This window comes from Prionailurus bengalensis, chromosome A3 (genome assembly GCF_016509475.1).
Source record: "Prionailurus bengalensis isolate Pbe53 chromosome A3, Fcat_Pben_1.1_paternal_pri, whole genome shotgun sequence".
Lineage (NCBI taxonomy): Eukaryota > Metazoa > Chordata > Mammalia > Carnivora > Felidae > Prionailurus > Prionailurus bengalensis.
Genome location: NC_057354.1, coordinates 45,522,122 through 45,535,822, shown reverse-complemented (window position 1 = coordinate 45,535,822; position 13,701 = coordinate 45,522,122). Strand labels below are relative to the sequence as shown.

General features: G+C 41.0%; 1 protein-coding gene across 1 annotated transcript in view; it reads left to right on the top strand.

The window, feature by feature from the left end:
- The window catches only part of RALGAPA2 (Ral GTPase activating protein catalytic subunit alpha 2), a 322,478-nt gene that overhangs the window by 176,802 nt on the left and 131,975 nt on the right, over positions 1-13,701 (top strand). Inside the window, 3 exon segments of the mRNA XM_043602994.1 lie at positions 1,998-2,126; positions 2,966-3,024; positions 10,076-10,184. Of these exon segments, the coding sequence (XP_043458929.1) occupies positions 1,998-2,126; positions 2,966-3,024; positions 10,076-10,184 (297 nt within the window).

Here is a 13,701-nt window from a genome sequence, read left to right as displayed (position 1 = left end):
TTGCCTTTCCTCCCACACTCCACATGCTACACTGCCATCTCTCTGGGGGAGGGAGACTCCCTTTCATTTCCTACCCTGGGTGGTAGGACCCAGTGTGGACCCTGGAATTAGATGGCCTCAGTGCAAATCAGGGTCTGTCACTTGAAAAGCCACTGAATTTCTCCGAGCCTCAGTTTTCTCACTTGTAAAGTAGAAATGATAATAGTATCTAGGTCATTGGGTTGCTGAGGGTATTCTAGGAGGAAATGCTTATACAGCATTTAGAACAGTGCTTAGCACTGAGTGAGAGCTCTGTGTTTGCCACCATTATTATAATTGCTAGATAGTAGTAGGTAGACAGAAAAATGGATGGCTGGGTGGCTCAGTCGGTTAAGCATCTGCCTCTTGATCTTGATCTCACAGTTTGTGCTCTGCGCAGAGAGCGGGGAGCCTGCTTGGGATTTTATGTCTTCTCTCTCTCTGCCCCTCTCCTATTCATCCCCACCCCCCTCAAAAATACATAAACTTAAAAAAAAAAAAGATGGACAGATGGGAAGGTGGGCGGATGACATACCTCTGTAATTGTGGTGTCTGCCCTATTCTTGGCTAATCATAGCTGCTAGTAAGTGTTGGCTGAATTGAAATCTTGTGAAATGCCTCCTTTGATATATTCCTTTATTTTTCTACTGGATTTTTTTAATTTAAATATATGAAATTTATTGTCAAATTGGTTTCCATACAACACCCAGTGCTCATCCCAAAAAGATGCCCTCTTCAATACCCATCACCTACCCTCCCCTCCCTCCCACCCCCCATCAACCCTCAGTTTGTTCTCATTTTTTAAGAGTCTCTTATGCTTTGGCTCTCTCCCACTCTAACCTCTCTCTCTCTCTCTCTTTTTTTTTTCCTTCCCCTCCCCCATGGGTTCCTGTTAAGTTTCTCAGGATCCACATAAGAGTGAAAACATATGGTATCTGTCTTTCTCTGTATGGCTTATTTCACTTAGCATAACACTCTCCAGTTCCTTCTATGTTGCTACAAAGGGCCATATTTCATTCTTTCTCATTGCCACATAGTACTCCATTGTGTATATAAACCACAATTTCTTTATCCATTCATCAGTTGATGGACATTTAGGCTCTTTCCATAATTTGGCTATTGTTGAGAGTGCTGCTATAAACATTGGGGTACAAGTGCCCCTTATGCATCAGTACTCCTGTATCCCTTGGGTAAATTCCTAGCAGTGCTACTGCTGGGTCATAGGGTAGGTCTATCTTTAATTTTTTGAGGAACCTCCACACTGTTTTCCAGAGTGGCTGCACCAGTTTACATTCCCACCAACAGTGCAAGAAGGTTCCCGTTTCTCCACATCCTCTCCAGCATCTATAGTCTCCTGATTTGTTCATTTTGGCCACTCTGACTGGCGTGAGGTGATTCCTTTGATATATTCCTAATTCCAGTAGTGGACAAACAAGTGATTTTGTATCACTAGATGTCAATCACTATGTGTTATTTTGCAAAGTAGTTCTTGGTGAGACAGGAAATTTGGTGGATGGTGTGTGCTCTTTCCCTGCCTTCTGAAATTCAGCCCCAACCCTTCTCCCTTATGAATTTTTGTTAACTGTCTTCACAGCAAAAATAATATTAAGTTGATATCCCTTACCCTGCCTTGTCAAGAACATTAAGACTAAAAACACATAAAAATAAAAGGTAAAAGTCATAATTGAGTCATTTGCTTTTCTGAATCTGAATGCATCTGCAGACCAGTTTTCACAGTGCTTTTTTGTATTCAAGTATAACGTTATTTTCCATTCCTTGGAAATTTGCTTTTTCATTTAGACAAACCTGTCTTGTTTAACTGTTCACCTGGAAGAAAATAACCAGCCTAGTTTGATATTTCCTATCTAGGATAAAATAAAGATTCCCTCTTGAAATCATGAAAAAGTAAAGTCTGTTGCTTAAGTAAAGTTTCTGGCTTAGCAAAAGAAAAATGAGCACTTTCACTTTTTTGTGTGCAGGCACCTCATTCAGAAGCTCTCACCATTCTTGGTTCTCTTGTCTGCTTTCCAAACACCTACCGGGAGATCCCTTTGTTGCAGTCTGTGCCGGAAGTCAGTGAAGTCATCACAGGAACCGAAGACGTCAAGGTACCTGCTACCTTTGAGTGACTCTCAGGTTTATCATCTTCTAGTTCCAGCTCTGTGGCCATCGCTTCCATTATTGTGCATTGATCCCCTTATCCCTGAAAGTTCTGCTTTATTGTTTAAATGTTTCAGTAGTTGTTGTTTTCAGAAGGCTGTTTTCAGGGGATTAAATGTATCCGAATCAGAGCACATCGCAGTTATAACTGATAGGCTCCTTGGGTGTTTTTTATTAGGTCTGTTTATCATGCCTATGGATCCTAATTATGTAATGAATCATCCTTTGTAATAATTTTAGGTTCAATTGTGCCGCATTAGTGCATCCAATGAGTTTATAAGGAATAATTGAAATAAACTAAATATTCAGTCCTGTTGTTAGCCTGATTAAATACTACTAATCATTTGAAATGTCAGGTTATTCATTCCTTAGAGAATAAAAGTAAGCATTTGTTCTCTCCTCAACTGACTTTGAGGCAAACAAATATGCTTTTCAAATCTCAGAATCTATCTTATCTACTTACGGTACATAATTATAATACATAATTTAATGTACAATATATAATCTAATTAAAGTAGAAGAAAACCGAGCTTTTCCTATCTGAAGTCTCAGTTGCTTTGCTAGGTTTTTATTGTGCACCCAGAAACCCTCTTCCCTACGCTGGCTTAATTACCCAGGGAGGCCCTGGCTGAGACTGCAACCAGGCTGCTCCCCCGAGCCCTGTGTCTCTTCTCCCCAGGTCCTCCCTGGTCCTTCAGGAGCTCCTGACTTCCAGGAACACAGTCAGAACATGTGGGAAACCAACTACTAAACAAAGTTTTTATTTTACTTAATTTTTTGTTTTTAGCATTACCTCATAAATATTTTACTGAAGAATGCCACAGAGGAACCAAATGAATGTGCAAGGTAAATGTTGACAAAAAGGTAAACTATTTTAGGATTTTAAAATACAAATTTATGTGTGAACAGTTAATGTTAAAAAAAAACACTTTTTCACATTACTCATACACCCACTAATAAGTATAGTAAAGGGGCACCTGGGTGGCTCAGTCAGTTAAGCATCCGACTCTTGATTTCAGCTCAGGTCATGATCTCACAGTTATGGGATCAAGCCCTGTGTCGGGCTCCACTCTGAGCATGGAACCTGCTTAAGATTCTTTCTTTTTGTACCTCTGCACCTGTCTCTGCTTATGTGCACATGCTCGCTCTCTCTCTCTCTCTCAAAAAAAAAAAAAATTTAAGTGTAGTAAGAATTATGTCGAGAATGTGCTTTACTTAATTTTTTAAAAGTGTGCCGTTATTAAGTGAAAACAGTAAGGTGCAGAAGGTTATTATTACATTTTGTGAAAGAAAAAACAAGATTACAAATATATATGTGCACTCCCTGTTATTTTTAATGAAGAAGAAAATGGAAGGATAAACCAAAAACTTATACAAATGGTGTATGTATAGGGTAGTGATTCTCAACCAGAGGTGATTTTGTACCCCAGGAGACATTTAGCAATGTCTGGAAACATTTTAGTTGCCTCTGCCAAGCATCTAAGGTCGCTGGCAGTCTGTTACCAAGATAGGTTTTCTGGGCCACCTACATAATGAAAAGTTGCAACCTGTCCTTCCAGGGTGAAGCCCAAAGCTGGAAACACTGGTGGAGGGAAACACTATTTTCTTATCCCCTGCCTCCAACCCCATAAGGTCACCAGAAGCCCAGCTAAGCCTCTTGCTGCCCGGGAATCAGCTCCTACCCTGTTCTCTTTCTAACAGCCCATCAACCATCACCACCTTGTCAGCTCTTTGATGAATTTAAGAGGATTTTTTTTTTTTTTTTTTGGCGGGGGGGAGGTTATTTTTTTTACTAACTTCTTCAGTGGCTTTGGTGGATGGTTTAGTACACGTTTTCTAGTCTTCCATTACCAGAAGCTATAAATTCATTATCAATTTGTTCATATTAGAGTAACCTTGAATTTGGGGATAAACTCAATGTGGTTTATACAGTACTGGATCTGATTTGAGTAACATTTTGTTGAGTAAAGTTCCATGTATATTTATGGCCTGTAATTTTCTTTCCCCATCCTGTCCTTATCAGGCTTGATTACAGGGTTATGTCTTCTTCCAAAATGAGTGAAGTATTGTTTCATTCTCTTAAGTCAGCAAGAGTTTTTGTAAAATTAGAGTTTGTGCTCTTGTGTATTTAGACCTTGATGGTAAAACTATCTAAGTCTGGTTATTTATGAGAGGGTTAACCACTGACTTGTTTTCTTCCATGATTGTTTAGGAATTTTCAGGTTTTATTTTATTTGACAGCTTACATAAACTAAAGTTGTCTAGAAATTTGTCCATTCCTTCTAAGTTTTGAAATACCTTTGCATTCATGATGGCTCCATTATCCTTTTGCTATCTTTTCATAGCTCTATGCACTTCTTAATCTCTGACCCTTTTCTGTATTCTCTGATTTTTCTCACACATCTTGCCAAAGGTCTGTCAACTTTGTTAGTCTTTTCAAAGAATATACTTTTGTCTTTGTTCCAGCCTCTTTATTCTGTATTTGTTTTTACTTTCTACTTTCTGCTCTTTTTTATGTTCTTTCTTCTGCTTTCTTTACATTCTGCCACTCGTTTTCTTTTCATCAGTATATTAATTCTGATATATGCCAGTATATTAACTCAGTATACTAATTCAGCCTTTCTCCTTTACAGATACCAACATTTAAGTCCCTATGTTTATTTCTAAGTGCCACTTTATCTGAGTTCTCTACGTTTGATATGTAATATTTTTCCACTGAAATTTTTTTCCAGTTTCCATTATAATTCCTTCACTGAGTCATGATTTATTTAGAAATATATTCCTTCATTTTTAAACACATGGTTATTTTTATTTATCTTTTTGCTGCTGATGTCTTAAAGGCATTGTAGATTAAATATGTTGTCTGCCAAGTAACAATCTTTGAAATTGTTGAGATTTGCTCTATGGCTCAATATGTAGTCATTTTCTGCACATGTCCTGTATATGGTTGAAAAGAATGTGTATACCATTTCTTCAGTTGTTGGATGTAGTGCTCTAGATGTGTACATTTGATTAATTTTTTAATCATGTCTTTCAAATACTTTAAATCCTTTCTAATTTTTTCATCATCTTGATCATTAACTGAGAAAGATGGATTAAGATATCCCACTATTATGGTACGTTTATTTCCCTTATATATCTGTCAATTTTTGTTTTATATATTTTGAAGCTATATTATTAGCTGCATAGAAGTATAGAATTATCAAATCTCTATATAGAATCCCATCTCTTTTATTTATTTTTGAGAGAGAGAGAGACAGAGTATGAGCAGGTGAGGGGCAGAGAGAGAGAATCCGATGCAGGCTCCAGACTCTGAGTTGTCAGCCAGCAGAGTCCAACATGAGGCTTGAACTTGTGAAACCTCAAGATCATGACCTGAGCCGAAGTTGGATAATCAACTGACTGAGCCACCCGGGCGACCCTACCTTAAAGACTACTTATCTGATATTGATATGGATATTTTTAAATGATATTTTCTATCCTTTTATTTTTTTTTAATTTTTATTTATTTTTGAGAGAAAATACAAGTGAGCAAGCAAGGGAGGGGCAGAGAGAGAGAGGGAGACAGAATCTCAGACAAGCTCCACTCTGTCAGCACAGAGCCCTATGTGGGGCTCGAACTCATAAACCGTGAGATCATGAGCTGAGCTGAAACCAAGAGTCAGATGCTTAACCCACTGAGCCACTGAGGCACCCCAATATTTTCTATCCTTTTAAATTTAACTTTTCTATATTCTTCTCTTTTAAATGTCTTTGCCAAAATTGTACATATTTTATTTTATACATTTATACTGTCTGATTTTTATCTTTTAACTGAATCTTTAGTTCATTTACATTTGTTGCAATTACTGACATATTTGGATTTCTTTCATCTTTATATTCTTTGTATATTCTTTGTATTCTTTGTATTCTTTGTATCTTTATATTCTTTGTATTTCTTTCATCTTTATATTTTGTTATTTGTCCTCAGTATTCTCTCATTTTCTCCCTTTTCTCACCTTCATTCTTCCCTTCTCCTTTCCTTCCTTTCTTCCTTCCTTCCTAACTTCCTAACTTCCTCCCTTCCAGATGATTTTTCCCACATTCCATTTTTTCTCTAATTTCTTAGGAGTCATAGACTCTCTTTCAGTTTTCTTAAAAGTTACCTTAGAAATTTTAATGGGGCACCTGGGTGGCTCAGTCAGTTAAGCATCTGACTCTTGATTTCTGTTCAGGTCATGATCCCAGGATCATGAGATTGAGCCCCACATCGGGCTCTGTGCTGAATCCCAAATCATTTAGGATTCTCTCCCTCTCCCTCCCTCCCTCTCTCTCTCTTTTTCTGTCTCTCTCTTTCCCCACCCCTGTCCCTCCCATGCTCAAGCACACACATACTCTCTTTTTCTCAAAATAGATAAACATTTTAAAAAAAGAAATTGTAATATGCATGCTTGTGTTACTAATTCTGAAATTAGGCTGTCTTTACCCTCTTCCTAAACAATGTCAGGCCTTAGAATACAACCTTCTTATTTTATTCCTATGTTACCACGCTTCTCCTGTTCTGTCTCCCTCCTGCACCTAACTTCTGCAAGTTGGTGACTCGAGGTTTAGGGGTGGTCCTCTCCTCCCTCCATGACGCTCCTAGGTGCTCTTATTCATTCTAACTAGACTTTAAATTCCACCTACTTACTAATGATACTGAATTTATTTACCTGGCCTCTTCTGTGAACCCCTTATATATTCAGTCTTTTATATTAAACTGCCTACTTGATACCTCAACTTGGATGTCTTAACACATACAAAGTTAACACAACCACAGTTGAATCCTTGAGTCTCCTGACCATCCCTCAGACTCCCCCCTTGGTAAAGGGCACCATCATCTCAGATTTTCAGTACAGAAACTTGGGGAAAATCCTTGATTTCTCCTTTTCACATATGCACCACATTCAAACCTTTAACATGTCTTAGCAATACCTTCCCCTCCCACTTTTTCCTTACTGTAGAAAGCCAAATGTCTGTGGAGTTAAACATGGAATAGAATGTGTATGATATGCTCAGTCTTTATTAACTGAGTATGAGAGGAGTTGGACAATGAAATTGAGTTCATGCAAGTGCAGATAAGCAGAAATATGATCAAGATTCCAAATAAATGGAGGAGAATCACGAGAGAAGATAGTTATAATTGTGAGTGATGATAATGTAGAAGAGTTCAGAAAAAAGAGTAAGTTACGTAAATTGGGTGGTGTGAGATGGGATGGTAGCAAACAGTTCCAGAAAGTGCGTTAGTGTACAAAGGAGAGTGAAGGTGGTATTGGCATTAGCTAAAACAAAAGTTTTGAGAGATAGAACTCATTTGGGATCACAAAGGACACATTTGGGATACAGAGAACCTAACTGACAGGAACTCAAACATGTAAGGGGTAACAGAGTATTAGAATCGGAAGATGCTAGATGGGGATGCTAAATGATATGTTGGAAAGAGAAAAAATAGCATTGAAGAGCAGCTATAAGCTAGTGTGGTTTTAAAACTCAAGGCAGGTGAGAGTGGTTCACATTAGGAAACCACTTTATGGGTCACAAAAGTTCTCTGTCATGCAGGGCTAATAGTTATAGAGTAATGCAGGTGTTCCTAAGAAATGAGAGATCTTTGCTCTGAATGAATTACACTTAACAGAAAGGTTAATGGGTTGTAAAAAAAAAAAGTATGTGTATTTATACACACACACACACACACACACACACACACACACACATTCAAGCATGCAAAGGAAGAGAGGCTCTTGAAGTGGTAAAAATATGATTGGGGATATAATTCCAAGTTAGATTTTAGTGGGTTAAATAATCAGTTAAGCTGGGGGAAGATAAAAAGGCTATTTGAAAGCATGTAGAATACATGGCAAAGAGCGCAAACTAAGAATACAAAGTGCAGTTTCTAGACTGAGAATAAGCGTAGGGATGAGGCAAGAGGAGACAGTTCTATACAGTGAGGGAAGTTGAGGGTTCAAAGCGTGTGGAATTCATGTATTATGCTGTTGTCAGAGAACCAAAGAAGGCCAGGCACACCTTATAAACTGGGCTGCCCATTTATACTGAGTTCATTTAAGTAGAAGGTGACATAGCCTCCAAAGGACTTTTAATAAACGTGTTCTGAAGCCCTTAGTCTATCTTAATTTAAAGAGGTGAGATTCCAGTGAAATATGGTGGTTTTAAAACCTCAAAATATATTTATTTTAATTGCTGAATTATACTGAGTACAAAGAACTTTTACTGTGGAGAGCTGAGCAGTACATTCAGTTTAATTGGTACTGGATGTGACCTCTTATTACAAAGAACAACATATACATCCTACAGTTAACTTCTGGTTCCAAGCAGGGACTTGAACCCCCCTTTTGTTCTGAAAGTGAGCAGGTTTGGGAGGAAGTATTTTAATTTTATATGTGGGCATTCAGAAAAAATTAACAGGAGTATGACTTTTTGATCATTGCATAAGATAGTGGAATAAATCAGTTCCAAAGAGAACTACCATTTAAAAATGCTTTACAATTGAGAAAGGTAATTTTTAAAGGACTGTGTAATTTGAAGAAAGCTTTGTCCTCACTTATTGTTTAAAAGATAACAGTGCAGCTGATTCTGGAAGTTGTGTTCAAATATTCTTTACAATGAAATATAGGGTTTGTATTCTGTTTGTAGTAGGTGTTGTGTATTTTATTGTAGGGAAAACAATTACAAACTCAATTTCCAATGATTTTCTGAGATTCATGTCTTTGATTATTCGTCAAAACTATCTTGAAGCAATACGGTGTAGTTAAAAATGTCAACAAAAATAAAATGAACAACTCAGAAAACAACAGATGCTGGCGACTATGCAGGGAAACGGGAACCCTCTTGCACTGTTGGTGGGAATGCAAACTGGTGCAGCCGCTCTGGAAAACAGTGGGGAGGTACCTCAAAAAATTAAAAATAGAACTACCCTACAACCCAGCAATAGCACTACTAGGAATTTATCCAAAGGATACAGGGGTGCTGATTCATAGGGGCACATGTGCCCCAATGTTTATAACAGCACTTTCAACAATAGCCAAATCATGGAAAGAGCCTAAATTTCCATCAACTGATGAGTGGATAAAGAAGATGTGGTTTATATATACAACGGAGTACTACTTGGCAATGAGAAAGAATGAAGTCTTGCCATTTACAGCAACATGGATGGAGCCGGGAGGTATTATATAAGTCAGTCAGAGAAAGAAAGTTATCATATGTTTTCACTCATATGTGGATGTTGAGAAACTTAACAGAAGACCGGGGAGGGGAAGGGAAAAAATAGTTACAAACAAAGAGGAAGGGAGGAAAACCACAAGAGACTCTTAAGTCCAGAGAACAAACTGAGGGTGGATGGGGGTGGGGGAGAGGGAAAATGGGTGATGGGCATGGAGGAGGGCACTTGTTGAGATGAGCACTGGGTGTTGTATGCAAACAATGAACCACAGGACTCGACCCCAAAAACCAAGAGCACACTTTACACACTGTATGTTAGCCAATTTGACAATAAATTATATTTTTAAAAAAAAAGATTCTCTCTTCCTCTGTCCCTCTCCTCCACTCGTGGGTATGCTTTCTCTCTCTCTCTCTCTCTCTCTCTCTCTCTCTCTCAAATTTAAAGAAGATGTCAGCAAAAATAACTGATATATGGGCTGTGACTATTAACAGGAAGTATATCATTTACTTATTAAATAATTACTAACCAGTATCAGTATTTCTATTTGTCCTTACCCTTTTTTTCTTAGGAAGACACTCTGTTAGTGTATGTGTAATTTTTGCTACTTTGTAAAAAAAAGATTTAAAATACTTTGTCACATGAAAATACCAAGAAAACATGTTAAATTTTTTGAGTTTTCCTCTTTTCCTTCTTTTCCAAAAGATGCATCGCCATTTGCTCCCTCGGGGTCTGGATATGCGAAGAGCTTGCCCAGTGTACGAGCCATCCTCAGCTGAAAGAGGCCATCAATGTGATAGGTGTCACTTTGAAGGTATTCCCAATTCGTGATGTGTATTTGACAGTAATCTGTATCCCAGATATTCAACCAGTTCTAGTTTGAATTAGCGCCATCACTATTTTTTCCCTATATCAGAGAGGGGTTTTAAATCAAAAATTGTTTTTATGAGAGCCATGCTGAATGTTCTGTGAGGCTCACAAAAGAGGCCACCAATAGCTGCTTCCCCACTGGTGGCTGAGCTGTCCTGGACTGACCCCTTTGCCTGAGTGGGGCTCCTCTGTGGGCTGGGCACTTCCTGTGGCAAGTGACAATTGGTAATAGTGACAAGCAAGTGCGATTTCATGCCCTGGCCTCTGCAGTGGGACTGGGAGAGACCTGCGTACTCGCCACCTGACTGGGCCTTCACGCTTTTAGGATGTCTTTCTTCCTTTGCTTTGTTAATGAAAAGAGGGAGTGTTTTTTGGGGTTTTTTGTGTTTGTTCTTTGTTTTTTTGTTTTTGTTTTGCCATTGACTGGGTTCACATGCTGGCCCACATTCATTGCAAAATCAATACTTCAGACAGCTCTGCAAGGTAGATGGTACAATCACTATGTCCCACCAGAGGAAAGCAAGGCCCAGAGAAATCCAGTCCTAAGCACACAGGCACACAGGTATAAAGGATGGAAGCAGCACTAAGAGCAGATCTGTGTAACGTGAAAACAAAACTGAACTTTTATACATACTGTTAGGCCACTTCCTAAACCAGGGCTCAAAACCTGCCAGGTCCCTTTCTGGCTCCTGTTTAGAGATGGTGGTAATAATTAGCACTACTCTTATTATACCCCCCAGAACTGGTGAGTGTCTAGTCCCTGCCAGGCACTGTACTGGGGGTTTGTGGAAGTTCTCAGCTGCTAGGCACTTGTCCCACTTTACAGTGGAGAAGCTGAGGTGCAGGAAGGTCAAGGAGCTCTTTCCAGGCTCTGAATCCTGGTCAAGCCAAAGTTCAGACCCTAAATTGTGCATCTGATACCAGCGTCCAGGCTCATGCCCGCCCTTCTCTACTGCCTGTCATGTGTTGCTGTAATAGTAACAACCATTGTAGCTGACACTGGGACAGTCATCACCAGGCCAGTGATAGAGCTGTGTCACCTTTGTGCTTCAGCCCACAGGATAACCAGCCAGGGACATCCCCTGCCCATGGCTTGGCATCCGGCCCTCTGGTCTAGCCCCTGCCTGTCTTTGCAGCCTGATTTCATGGCAGTGCTCCTCACCTACTCCCCTTCCTGACCAAGTCTTATGTCCTCTGACCCCCTCCCACCTGTGCACCCCATCCCCCATTCTCTCCTCCACAACACCTGGGAGTGCCAGTCAGATCTGGAGAGCTGGAGAAACACTTGCTGCTGATCCCTGTGATGAGGAATGGAAAATTGATCAAACCAAAATATCACTTAGGAGGCCTCCCTCTGGCCTGAGCAGGGTTCTGACCTTTGTTGTTGCTTTTAATCCTTAAAACCACCCTCTGTGTGAAGGCTTACTGCCACCTCTGCATCACAGATGTGGAAAATGAGCTGATTGGGAAATAGAGAGTCTGCCAGGGTCAAACCCAGGACACCCTGTCCCCATGTCTGGGCTTTTCCCTAATTGCAGTGTATAAGACACTCCAAAAGCCATGGTGAAATAGTCACATATAACTATTACAGTGAAACAAAGTTGGATATCAATTGTATATCTATGCAGAGTGTAATTCATTTTTTAATATCCTATTTTCTCAATTCTAAGATCTATTTTTCCAATCCTAGTGTTTTTTTCCTAAATCTAGAAAGGTATATTGCATGTGCTGTGGCTTCCCCACCCCTACTCCCTTCCTGGAAAAGCTGTTAATAATTCAGTGGTGTCTCAGAGTGAAGGAGATCTGTAGATAAATCTTCTACCCTATGTGGTTCTATGCAGTATAGATAACAAGAGTAGAAGGATATATGACGGCTTACGTTTTCCTGTTGTAGTTCTCCACATTTTCAAAAATCTCTATAGTTTTTGTACAATTATGAGGAAAACATAGAGTACCAGAAAAAACGTAGCTGCCGTGCTTGGAGCCGTGCTCTATCCGGGACATCCCGCCACAGTGTGGGGGCTGTTCCGTTGAAGCCTGTACCCCAGGATGCTCCTGATCCCCCCATTTTGGCAATAAAAGAGAGCACAGCTAAAGAAGGCCAAGGACCTTGCTCCGGCTTGAATTGCTAAGAAATCAGAGGGCCGAGATCAGCCATATCAACCTTCCTTTAACCAGTGTGAATAGCAGAGGGAAACTCATGGATGCAGTTGCCGGACGCTGGGACAACTCCCTGCCTGCCTCCCTCCTAAGCCTGTGTTCCTGTGCCAGTGGCACTTTCACTGAAGGAGGGAGCACATGAATCTAAGAGAACCGAGAGCTATCAGGAAAGGAGTTGCCACGGGGAGCAAGGGGGACAGCAACAACTCTTAAGAAGAGGGGCCCCAGGGAGGCTCAGGGCTCTACTAGGAGGGAGAGGGGCCCCAGGGAGGCTCAGGGCTCTACTAGGAGGGGGAGCATCTGGTGGACTAGAGAAGGAGGCCCGGCCCCAGCGGCACAGGGTGCATGAGGCCAGAAAGGGCTTCCTGTCTTATGGGTTCCACATGGCTCTGGGCACCACTCTGCTGTGACCCTGCCCTTCAGGAACACTTGATGAGGCTGATCCAGGTGTTCCCTCAGATGCAGGAAGGGCATGGTCAGAGAAGGCTGGGAAATGCTCCCTAGAAGGTATCCATGAAAAACAGTGAGAGCAGAGCACTGCCTGGCCGCCTGGAGAATTCTACTCAGCTAGTTGTGTCTGGTGGGGGGGTGTGTGGGTGGGGGCGGAGGGTTCTAAGCCTGAGCTGTAGTCACAGACCTAGGTGTCCCCTCCAAGGTGGGGGCCGAGGGCACTAGAGTGGCAGCTTCGGCTCTGGCTCAGGTGAGCTGCCAACCCTGTCTCCTTGGCAGGGAAAGGAGGCCCAACCCGAGCCCCACCCTCAGCCTCACCTGTCGTTCCTTCTCTTACCCTATCTCAGGAGACATCATTGACTTTCCCCGCCCTCCTTACTTCAGTGCTAGAGTCCTGCTGCCCTAGGGCCATCCCTACCCATCCTGTCTCCCCCTGCCAATAACTGAGCCTCCTGGTGCCTTCCAACTCCTTGGCCCTAGTCTGGCCCCCACAGATCTGTCCTCCCTCCTGCCACCGGAGGAATCTGTCTGCACAGGGTCTGACCAAGTAGCCCACAGACTAGAGCACTATGCACGGCGTTCAGGGACATATGTGAACAGGTCTCTGCCTGTTCCCAAGACTGTTAGTCCTTCAGAGTAGAGACTGTATCTGCCCTGTTCATCTTGTGCCCTGTACTTTTCTTTCTTTCTTTCTTTTTCTGGCTTAAACAACATGGGAACATATTGATTCATAAAGCTGGAAAATACATGGGTAAGTAAGAGGTCAGGGTTGGTTGATTCAGGAGATTAACAGTCAACACTGACCTAATTGTCTAACTCTACTGCTCTGTAGTCCACAGAGGTGGCTTCAT